This window comes from Vespula pensylvanica, chromosome 25, assembly GCF_014466175.1.
Source record: "Vespula pensylvanica isolate Volc-1 chromosome 25, ASM1446617v1, whole genome shotgun sequence".
Taxonomy (NCBI): domain Eukaryota; kingdom Metazoa; phylum Arthropoda; class Insecta; order Hymenoptera; family Vespidae; genus Vespula; species Vespula pensylvanica.
The window spans coordinates 1,665,715-1,678,214 of record NC_057709.1 but is presented as its reverse complement, the minus strand read 5'-3'; the positions used below and the strand labels follow the sequence as shown (position 1 = coordinate 1,678,214).

General features: G+C 21.2%; 2 protein-coding genes across 2 annotated transcripts in view; both read left to right on the top strand.

The window, feature by feature from the left end:
* The window catches only part of LOC122637207 (odorant receptor 2a-like), a 4,109-nt gene extending 134 nt beyond the window's left edge, over positions 1 to 3,975 (top strand). The window contains exons 1-6 of the mRNA XM_043829210.1: positions 1 to 311; positions 1,140 to 1,425; positions 2,419 to 2,518; positions 2,739 to 2,849; positions 3,629 to 3,784; positions 3,894 to 3,975. The exon at positions 1 to 311 is cut by the window's left edge and continues 134 nt beyond it. Coding sequence (XP_043685145.1) covers positions 1 to 311; positions 1,140 to 1,425; positions 2,419 to 2,518; positions 2,739 to 2,849; positions 3,629 to 3,784; positions 3,894 to 3,944 — 1,015 coding nt within the window. The 3' untranslated portion in view covers positions 3,945 to 3,975. The remainder of the gene's footprint in view (positions 312 to 1,139; positions 1,426 to 2,418; positions 2,519 to 2,738; positions 2,850 to 3,628; positions 3,785 to 3,893) is intronic.
* Positions 3,976 to 6,520: 2,545 nt separating this feature from the next.
* Positions 6,521 to 12,500, top strand: part of LOC122637206 (odorant receptor 85c-like) — a 7,204-nt gene continuing 1,224 nt past the window's right edge. Inside the window, exons 1-5 of the mRNA XM_043829209.1 lie at positions 6,521 to 6,986; positions 8,180 to 8,483; positions 9,694 to 9,793; positions 10,437 to 10,547; positions 10,653 to 10,808. Coding sequence (XP_043685144.1) covers positions 6,521 to 6,986; positions 8,180 to 8,483; positions 9,694 to 9,793; positions 10,437 to 10,547; positions 10,653 to 10,808 — 1,137 coding nt within the window. The remainder of the gene's footprint in view (positions 6,987 to 8,179; positions 8,484 to 9,693; positions 9,794 to 10,436; positions 10,548 to 10,652; positions 10,809 to 12,500) is intronic.

Here is a 12,500-nt window from a genome sequence, read left to right as displayed (position 1 = left end):
ATATGCCGATTTATTCGACATCATTGGTAATTTAGAATTGATGGTAATGAATATGGTCGAAACTATCGTTTATACGATCACTTTCACAATGATACTTGTAATACGTTTTAATGGATCATTGAAAGGTATCATTGAAAGGGCAAAAGAAAATATGAGGAAATATAATTTCGAAAACGAGGAGGAAAAAATTATTTACAATAATTATCATTATGCATCGAAAATGTTCTTCAAGATTTCGAACATTGGTATGGTTATAACCGTCACGTTATCATACATCAGACCTTTAATAAATTTTACGACTGGTATCACAGGTAAATCATGATTTAATTTATATTTGATATAATAAAAAGTAATGACATAATATTGTTTATTAAAAATAATTAAATATATATTTATATATAAATATGTGTATATATATATATGTACCCATAAATATATAGTATATGATATATTTATAATTATTTTATATTCTTATCTTATAATAATAATTATTATTATTAATAATTATTAAATGTTAAAAATTATTATTAATTATTATTAAATATTAATAATAATAATAATTATTATTATTATTTTTATTTTTATTTTTATTTTTATTTTTATTTTTATTATTATATATCCAAAAATTCATTATTTTATATATATATATATATATATATATATATATATATAGATTCTTTTTCGATAATAATTATATTATTATTCATTCTTATATTATTATTATTATCAACACATATGTTTCTTTTTAAATAATCATAATATGATAATAACATGTTTATATTATTATAAATTCATCATTTTTCATATTTATATAATATAATATTAATCATATATTGTTTTTGAAAAATATAATATATTATAAAAAAGAAATAAAAGAAAAATGAATAAAATTCTTAATTCTTAATAATCATTAAAAATACACAGAAAATAAAATCAATATTTTTAGCTTATCATAAGTAACATTGTCACTATAAAAAAGGAAAAGAAAAGAAAAGAAAAAGATTTGTATATTCTTTATCAACTGATAACAAATACAAATACATTTCAATTAATTTACTTCATTTTTCTTTTTTATTTATTTATTTATTTATTTATTTATTTATTTATTCATTTATTTCCTTTTTTAATTATTGTTACAGTTAAGGACAACAGTACTGATATTTATATTCTGCCTATTCGAATACGTACCTTCTTTGAATTATCGAATACTCGTGATTACATTCTCGTCTATCTCTATCTCTTTCCAATGATCTATATGTCAACATGTCACATGACAGCTATTTGCGTCCTCGTAAATCTCGTTTTTTTAATTTGTGCCGATTTGTCCATTTTGTCATATCGTATACGGAATATCACTATCAAATCGAAGAAGAACGTTCATCTTAGAATTCGTTCGCTTATTGAAATGCATCTGAAAACAATTTGGTAAGTTGTATGAGTACGTTTTTAATATTGAAATCATAATTATCAAAAATGATTAATAATTCACCATTTTTTGATGAATGCTTGACGCGTATATTAAGTATCATAAATTATCAATAAATCAAAATTTTGATTGAATTAATAATATTAAAATAATTCCAAATTAAATTATATTTATTAAAAATTGTATATTATTGAAATATTGTTAAATTATAACTTATATATTAAATTATATTATATTCCAAATAATATTTAAATGATAAATAAAAAATTAAAACAGTTTAATTTATTTAGCAAGAATTATTAATTATTTGACAATGTTAATATAATTGTTAATAATCATTAAAAATTTAGATGTGATCGAACGATTAAAAGAAAATATGAATTATTTAAAAATTCCAATATTTATTAAAAATTGTTAATAAATTAACGATTCAAAAATGTAATTAGTAATAATTGTTAAAAATTTCGAAATAGATAAATAATTAAATAAAAATATCAATTATTTAACAATTCGAATATTTATTAAGAATCATTAATAAATTAACAACCTTAATATAATAGTTAATAATTATTAAAAATTCATATAGTCTATAATTTAATTCAAAATCCTTTCTTTTCTTCGTTTCCTCCTTTTTTTTTTTAACGAATGAACATTGCCACAAATTTTGATTACTTATTTTTTTATTTTTTTTCTAATAAAGCCATATGTATCAATGCTTCTGTGTGAATGAATATAACGAATAAATTATTATAATAAACATTGAATATATATAAAATTAGAAATTTTGAATAAGATAAAATTGTATTAGTTGCTATATACAAAAATAAACAAATAAATAAATAAATATAAAATTTATAAATAAAAAAATAAAGAAATAGAAAAAACATATTTGGAATAAAAAAAGAGAAAAAAAAGAGAAAAAAATAGAAAAGACGTCTTTTACTAATATATAGCTCATAAAAATTTTTCTGATTTTTTTTTTCTGATTACAGGATGGCTAAATCACTGGACAATGCGTTCAACATTGTATTATTAGACGAGTTATTAGGTAACAGTATTGTACTGGCAATTTCTATGTATTATGTTATAATGGTACGTATATCTCTAATTAAAATTATTTAATTAATATATACAAATACATACATACACATAGACACACGTATACATTTATTCGCCCTCCTTCGTACTCATAGATATATGTATACACACATACGTACACTCATTTATAAGCTCATTCACATGAAAACAGATACACATGGAGACGCAGGCACATATTGATTTTATGATTAATATAATGAATAATTTTTTTTAGAGTTATGATACAGCAGAAATGGCAACTTGTTGTACATTCGTCTTTTTCGCCTTTACTGCCCTTCTAATGCTTTATGGTTTCTGTGTTATCGGTGATCAATTAACGCAACAGGTTAATTAAATGGTTTTATGAGTTATAAAAATAAAGGAAAAATGAAAATAGATAGATCGATAAAACGATTTTTTTTATGTATATATAACAATTACATTATATATATAATATAATATATAATATATATAAAATTTTTAAAAATATAATTATATATATATATAATTATTACATTACAAAATTTAATTTATTTTTACTAAAAAGAATATATATATAATGTATTAAAACTGTTTTAACTAAAAATAACTTTTCTTTTTTAATATTTTTAAAAATGTCAGCAAAAAATATACCAACATGAAAAAAATATATACATATATATATATATATATATACATTCCGAATATTTCTTTAATTTCATTCAGAAATTAATTGAAAATTTTTTCGTCATTTTCAACACAATTATATTCTAATTAAAAAAACATACACATTTTAGAAAAAAGAATATAATCATCTGCTACATACGTAATCAAAATTTGTACTTATTTTTTTTTTTTTTAATTTAAACTCATAAAAAAAAAGAAAATTAATCGGAAACCCTGATTAATAATTATTTGCAATTATTTTCAGTTTCTTACGATTATTTTCTAATTAAAGAAAAAAGGAAAGTTATTATTAAAAAAAACAAATCTTACGTTTACTATTTGTGTGAACAAAATTTGTGCTTCCTTTTTTTTATTTTATCTTTATAAAAAAAAAAAAAAAAGGGAAATTAATTAAAAACCCATAAAAATTAATAATCGTCTACGATAATGATCAAGTTTTTTAATTATTTCATATTTCAGAGTGAAAATGTCTTAAACGCTTACTACGAATGCAATTGGCTAGATATGTCAAATAATACAAAAAAATTGCTTGTGATATGCATGATAAGATCGCAAACATGTTTGCAATTAACCGGTGGCAAATTTTACGTATTTTCATTGAACAGTTTCACCGACGTAAGTACGCATTAATAAACAATTACGAATAAATAAAAAATAAATACGAACAAATAACAAAATTGATATTAGTGACTTACGATTTGACCTTGAATTTATAACTATGCAGGTTCTAAAGACATCCATGGCGTATTTGTCGATGCTACGTACAATTATATAAAAAAAAAAATGAAAAAAAATTACATAATATACATAGAAGAATTGAAACAATTGTGAAAAATTATTATTAAAATAATTTAACTGAAATGTCACTTATGTTTTTTTAAAGGACTATATATATACATACATACATACATACATACATACATACATATATATAAATATGCATTCATTTATATACTTTGAAATATATAATTCATACCATATAACGTACCATTTATTGTATATACATTTTTATTTGTACTTGTATTCCTATTTAATTTAATTTCTATTTACGTATTTATTTTTATATTAATAAATTATTATTATTGTTGTTGTTGTTGTTCCTATTATTATTATTATTATTATTATTATTAATTTAATTTTATTTATTTATTTAATTTTATTATTGTTTAGTTTTATATTTACACACGCACGTGCACGCACACACACACACATATATATGTATATATATACATTTATATAAATACATATATATATATTTATTATATTATTATAATCTTTTCTATTTGTATTCATATTTTAATTTTTACATTAATCTTCTATTATCTTCCATTTCTTATTCTTTCCTTCCATTTTTCTTTTTTTTATTATCACAAATCTTACATTTCTCCGATCTTCCGGCTAAGACAGTCGTCGATAGACTGACTAAGACGAAATTTCATAAAATTCAAAAACCTCATGTACAGTCCAACTCGTAAGTTTTTATAAACACGATAGAAAAGAAAAAAAGAACAAGACAAAGAAGAAGACAAAGATTCATACTAACTATAATATGTACCAAAGAAACGTATTACCTTCCAAAAGTAATTTCCCGGGGTATACATTACCCCTAATTACGATCTATAGATCGCATTCGATCGTATAATCTGAACTTTTGTAGCTTAAAAAAAAAAGAAAAAGAAAGTGGAAACAAAAAAAAACGACCAATGGTACCCTACGATGAGAATAAGGGTGGGGGTAAGGGTAGGAGCGGTGGTGTAAGATATTAAAGAAGTTTCGAGCCAGCCAAATTGTAACACATATATTGATAACACATACATTACTAACAAATACATTGTATACGTATGTATATTGAAAAATTTAGACGATTCTTTTTTCTTTTTTTTTTTTCTTCGAGGTCTATAATCTCGACAATAGGTAACATATGTACGTACGCATCTGTATTTCTCGTTTTTCTTTTATAATGCATGATAATACTCGAGATTCTATAATCGTCCTCCCATCCCCTCCCCTCACCCCTTCAAACACAATTGAACGATTCACCACCCTTCATCCCTCAACTAAAATTCGATCGACCGAGATTACTTCGAATCGTGTCGACACGATTTTATTTCAGTTCATTGTTAACCGTCGATGTGATCAGTAGTTTATTAAAATATAAATTAATATAATAAAAAGTGAGAGATAAACATAAGTTATAGTTATATATATATATATATATATACATATATTATGCAAGTAAGCGTTAATATTATCAAGGAAGTGAGATATTGATATTGTTTTTTAATAATTTGTTTATGATATGAAATTTTGATGGGTGGTTAATACTCGTTTGAAAAAGAAAAAAAGAGAGATAGTGAAAAAGAAATTAGAAAGAAAAGAAAGAGACGTGGTTCAGTATTTTATTTTGGTTTTGTTTTGTTTTTGATTTTTTTCTTTCTTTTTTCTTTGTTTTATTTAATATAATTGTGATATCAATTAGGTGATTATAAATTAAGAGATAGTTAAATATATCTTTTTTTTATTTGGTATACAGGGTGATTATAAGTTAAAGATTAGTCAGATATCTTCTTTATCGGTTAAAATTAAAAATAGAAAAAAAATATACATATATACATATATACATATATATATATATATGTGTGTGTGTGTGTATAAGTATATATTAAATTAAAAAAAGTTCCACGATTTCACGTGACAAATATTTTTTTAAATCAAAAAAGAATTTTATATAATTTTATATATATATACTATTATATATAATTGTTGATAATTATCTTATATAAATATTTATAATTCTTATATATTTATTTATAATTATTTATAATCCCCGTTATAAGTATTATATTTTAATCAATATAATGACAATTTTTATATAAATCGGTATAACTATTATGAACATATATATTATCCACTGATATTTTTTTACAAATGAACATTAAAACCATTTAAATATTTAAATTATAAATAAAAAATATTACAAAATATTAACAAAAAAATATTTATACTATTATATAAATACTATTCAAATTTATTTGCGATAACTCTCGCAGATTAATTTAATCGTAACTTTTATTGAAAAAAAGAAGAAAAAAAAGAAAAAAAGAGAGAGAGAGAAAGAGAAAACGAAAAAGAAATAAAAATAAAAGAAAAACAAAAACAAAGAAGGAAAAAGAAAGATAACAAATAAATACGAGGGGGAAAAGAGAAAAAGGGAAAAAAGGTGAATGAGCCTTTAAAAAATAGAGAAAAAGAAAAATACTTTTCTTTTGCAATAATTTTTTAAAGGATTTTTAAAGGAATAATTTTGAAAGAAATTATTATGAATATTATACGAACGAATGAATTTTATTAATGGTACAGGAACAGGGACAGAAAGAATTAGATCGTGCTGCATTAATTTTATCTTGGAACAAAAAAATAATGTCGATCTTAGGATTATGGCCGAATTCACGTAACAATATAAAATTTTCGATTAATTTCGGATACTTCAGTTTTCTCATGATGCTGGAATACATGGATCTTGTTGTCTTCATAAACGACCTTGAACACGTTATAATGAATTTAACGGAAAATATGGCGTTCTCACAAATATTCGTTAGAATGATCATGTTGTGGATTTATAACGATGAGATCGGTGATGTCATCAACGAAACGATCAAAGATTTTGATTATCGAAGATACAAATCGATCGAAGAGAGACAATTATTTATATCGTACAACACGAGATCGAAACTTTTCGTTAAACTTTTGATAACGTTCGTCGCATTAACAGCTTCTTCGTATTATCTAACACCAATTTTGGTGTCGTTGGGAAACGGTAAAAAAATTTTATTTTAATTTTTTTTTTCTAATTTTATTTTAATTTTTATTTTAAGTTTTTTTCTTCCTCCTTTCTTTTCTCTTTCTTAAATTTTATCATAAGAATAAATAAAAAGTAAATAAATAAAAATAATGGAACGAAACAAAAAGAAATGAAAACGCTGTAAACAAAAAACAAATTTCTTCGAACAAGATTTGTAATAATTCTGATTCAAGATCATTTCGTAGATCAATCTTACTCCTTCGTTTTTATATAATGACTATATAATGACTATACTACATTAAAAAAAAAAAAATAATAATAATGAAAGAAATATATGTATTTTTATTATAATATTTGTCTGAAATATTTTTTTATTAAATTTTCAATATCTCAATTCTTCAATTTTAATTTTCAATTCTTTTTTTTTTTCGTTTCTTTGTCTTCCAACCTATCTCACGCTTTCACTAACGAAAATTAATTGTTCGTTGAATAAAAATAAAAAATGAAAGTAAAGGTAATAGAAATATTCGAAGCAAAAAATAATGGAAAGAAAAACACAAAAAAATGAAAAGAAAAAAAAAGAAAACAAATTTCAAACAAGAATAAAGTAAAATAAAAAATAAAATAATATCTTTTAATGCGGTAGAAAAGGGGTGGGTGAAGAAAAAATATTTACTGGGTTTACAGAAAAAGAAAAAAAAAGAAAAAATAAAAGGAAAAGAAAAGAAGAAAAAAGAAAGGAAAAAAAAATAAACAAAAAATTAATTTCGAGCTAAAAAGTTTACGTAAGAGTTGATTTATTTTTAAACATTTTTTTTCATTTCTTTTTTGATTTATTTATTCTGTTGGATAGAATCTTGTTTATTTAAATAATTATTGTAATTTTATTTATATATTTATTTATCCATTAACAATTTTATTCATTCATTTATTTATTTATTTTTTTATTCATTCATTTATTTATTATTTTATTTATTTATTTATTTATTTATTTATAATTTTATTTTTTCGTTTATTTATAATTTTATTCAATCATTTATTTATTTATTTATAATATTATTCATTCATTTATCTATTTATTTTTAATTTTATTTAATTATTTATGTATTTTTAATTTTATTAATTTATTTTTTCTTTTTTTTTATTTATATTTCTTCTTTTTCTTTTTTCTTGCTCTTCTTCTTCTTCCTCTTCTTTTCTCTTTTCAGGTCTACCACAGATAGAAATTGGAAATGTCACTGAAACGATATATTTGCTACCATATAGATTTTATACGTTTTATCCAGTGGAAGATTTACGTTCTTACATTATAGTTTACGCTTTCGAATTGCCATTCGTTTTTATCAGTGGTTTTGGACAAAGTGCAGCAGATTGTATTATGGTCACATTGGTCTTTCATATTTGCGGACAAATGTCGGTACTCGCATTACGAATAAACAATATCGACGTTGATCCGAAAATAAATCATAAAGAAATTCAGACGGTCGTTGAATTACACACGCGATTGTTACGGTAAGATTTTTAACTGGAGTGGACATCGAAAAGAAAACAGAAAAAAGAAACAGAAGAGAAAAAAAAAAGAAAGAAAAGGAGAAAGAAATCAAAGCTGAAAAAGAGGAAGAAAAAAGAGAAAAGAGAACCTCACCAATCGTTTCAAGAAAATGACCATTTCTTTCATATTTTTATTTTCTTTCTTTTTGTTTTTTTCTTTTTTTTTTTTCATTTTTGTCATGCTTCAGGTCGCAAAAATATGTTTTTAAATTAATAATAATGATAATAATGATTAATCATGCTTAAGCTCTCAAAAATGTATCTTAATTAATAATAATAATAATAATAATAATAATAATAATAATAATAATAATAATAATAAAAATAAAAGAAATAGTATTAATTAGTGTCGTGAATAATTATTGTTGTCGAGAAATAAAATTGAAAAAAAAAAAAAGAAATATATCTTTTATACGATTCAAAAGGTTTATAAACAAAAAATAGTTTAAATTATTAGAAATTAAAATGTGTTATATAAAAAAAATTTTTGTATAGTATTACATATATATATATGTATATTAATATATATATATAATTTAAAAATACTATGTATTGTGTACTTACCATGTTTGTTTATGATAAATAAATATAATATATATGTATATATATATATAATTTATTTTAATATTATTTTAATATATTAATATTAATGATATTTTCATATATTTATATGATTTATTATAATATCATATTATAATAAATCATATAAATATATTATTATATAATATATTTATATGATTATATAAATATATATATAATATAATAAATATATATATATTTATATAATCATATAAATATATATAATATATATATAATATATAAATATATAATAAATATATATATAATATATTATTTTTCTATAGTATATTATAAAAAAGGTTTTTCTTTTTTCTAAACCAGCAATACTTCTTTCCATTTTATTTTATTTCATTATATTTTTATATTTCATGTATAAGACATGTCTTTGTAATAATTTCTAAATATATAAAATAATTTGTTTATATACCTATTGATTTGTTAAAATACAAAATATATATATATATATAATAAAATTGAAAATATTATTCGTCTTCGTTATAATGACATCACAAAGATATTTTTCTAAAATTCTTTTCTTTCTCTTTTCTTCTTTAAAGTTTCATTAAAAATGATATAATATTATTTATTCTAGGATGGGCAAAATCGTTGCAGATGCATTTAGCGTGACACTATTAGCTCATCTTTTCGGCGCAACTTCACTTGTTTGTATTCTCGGTTATCAGATTTTAACGGTAATCAAAAAGTAATAAAAAATGAAAAAGAAAAAATATATATATATTATTTTAAATATGTATACAATATTTTTTAAACACACGTACATATATATGCATATATAATTAGTATAAAAAGTTGTATAAAATTCACTCAAGATGAATCAAATTCTTTTGGGACACTTTATATGCTTCTAATTAAATATATATATATACATATATATTTTTTTCAAAAACTGTCGTGTCGATGAGATAAAAATTTATAATGTTTTATTTGTTTTTTATTCTGTATATTTGTTTATACAAAATATATATATATTGTGTATGTATGTGTGTGTGTATACACCCATATATTATTCATGTAACATATATATTATATATATATTATTCATATATATATATATATATATATTGTTCATACAACATACATATGTTTATTATATATATTTTTAATATCAAATATATATAATATATATTATATATATTATTCATATGTATTACATATATATACACACATACACACACATATTCACATTATTCATATATATATTGTTCATTCAACATATATATGTATATTATATATATTTTTAATTTAAAATATATATAATATAAATTTTTAATATAAATATATTATATATATATACATATATATATTCTTATGTAGAATTACTCCGACGGTGAAAAAGCAGTGTTGATTAGCTTTCTGGTTTTTCAATTTCTGGTACTATTAATTCTCTACGCGCACTGTACAGTCGGAGAATGTCTTCTATCCGAGGTAATTATTTCTAATAATCTAATTTACAAATGACAAAATAATTTAAAACATAAATAAATATGACAAATAAAATCAACGAATAAAATTATTTTTTTCTCTTGTTAGAGCACAAAAGTTTCCGAAGCATTTTATGCTTGCCAATGGTACAACATGCCGATCAAGAACGCAAGATCTATCATACTTTGTATGGCGAGATCACAGAGACCAATGTGTCTTACAGCAGGAAAATTCAGCACCTTTTGTCTAAGCACTTTGACCGATGTCAGTAATTTATTAGATCTTTATAGTTATTCATGACCCATGATTTTATAATGGTTTTTGATTTTGATGAAGAAGTTTTCATTTTAAAAACAAAGGTTTAATCTAGAAACCATACTTTTCCCAATTCTTCAAAAAGCTTTATTTTCTTTGAAAAAACTCGTTTTAAAAAAACGACATTTACTCGAGAATAATTTATAATAAAATAATATATTATAATAAATAATTAACTGTAATAAAATAATAATTATAAAATAAATTAAATTAAAATAATAGTTATAATAAAATAAATAAAAAGATTTCTTACAAAATTCGATAAAGTAGTTTCTTAGATCAAACCTTTGTCTTTAAAATGAGACATTGTTCGTGAAAATTCATCAGGAATTACGTGTTCTCATTAATGGCGTAAATGCTGTTTCCGACATTTTTCGCAAAGAAAAAGTTTACTACTGTGGCGCCTCTTGAAATTTGCGGCAGAAGAGAAGAAACTCCTACCCCCACCACTGATTTTCATATCACACTTGAATGGTATATTGTTGTTTTATACTGTGAAGTAGCGATTGTCTGCTTGTTTGGTACGTAAATAACCGATATTCAAATTTCCTGAATATTTTCAAACGCAAAAAAATAATGCGTTTCACCATTTACGATAACTCACTGGATCATTTTAATAATGATGATGATGATCATAATAATAATAATAATAATAATAATAAAAAAAATAATTAGAGAATCATATAATATAATTTAAATATATATTGATATATACACACACACATTCACATTATCCATATATATATATATATATATATATATATATATATATATATTGTTCATACAACATATAGATGTATATTATATATATTTTTAATATAAAATATATATAATATATATATATATTATATATATTATTCATATGTATTATATATATATATATTTATAATTTGAATATAATTTAGAAATTTTAATTAGTGTCATGAGTAATTATTGTCGTCGAGAAGTAGTTGAAAAAAAAAAAGAAATATATCTTTTATACGATTCAAAAGGTTTATAAACAAAAACTAGTTTAGATTATTACAAATTAAAATGTATTATATAAAAAACGGACATTTCTATTTTGCTTCCATTTTGCTTTAAAATGCTTTGGGATCTATTTGTCATAATTGAACGGACATTCCTATGATAAAAATAAAGAAATAAATGTCCAATCGTTCATGTCAATGAATTTGAATTTTTAAAACATTGTTCAATTTTTCAATCAAAAATTTGTACTTTCTTTTAAATTTTGTAGACTAAAACGATAGTTGTTTTATAAAAAATGTGTAGTATATTGGCAAGCATCTAAATTCGTAATTCAGAAATCTCGTAGATTCGAAGGTAAACGATTCTGTTTTTTTTTCTTTTTTTTTTTTTATTGTATCGATATAAGTGAAAATAATGAACTAATTTATTCTTTTTTTTTCTTACTTGATAATTCATTAAGATGTTATTACATTTATTTATTCTACTGATGGCTGATGTGAATTTCGTGACAATCTATGCCAAATAGAACGCAGCAACAGTATAAATTGATTCAAAGCAAATGCATATAAAGTGTACACATTTGTTGATTATTTTTTCAAAATTAATATAAACGAACATATATATATATATATATATCATATATTATATTTAGTAAAGATTAAAATACGAGTT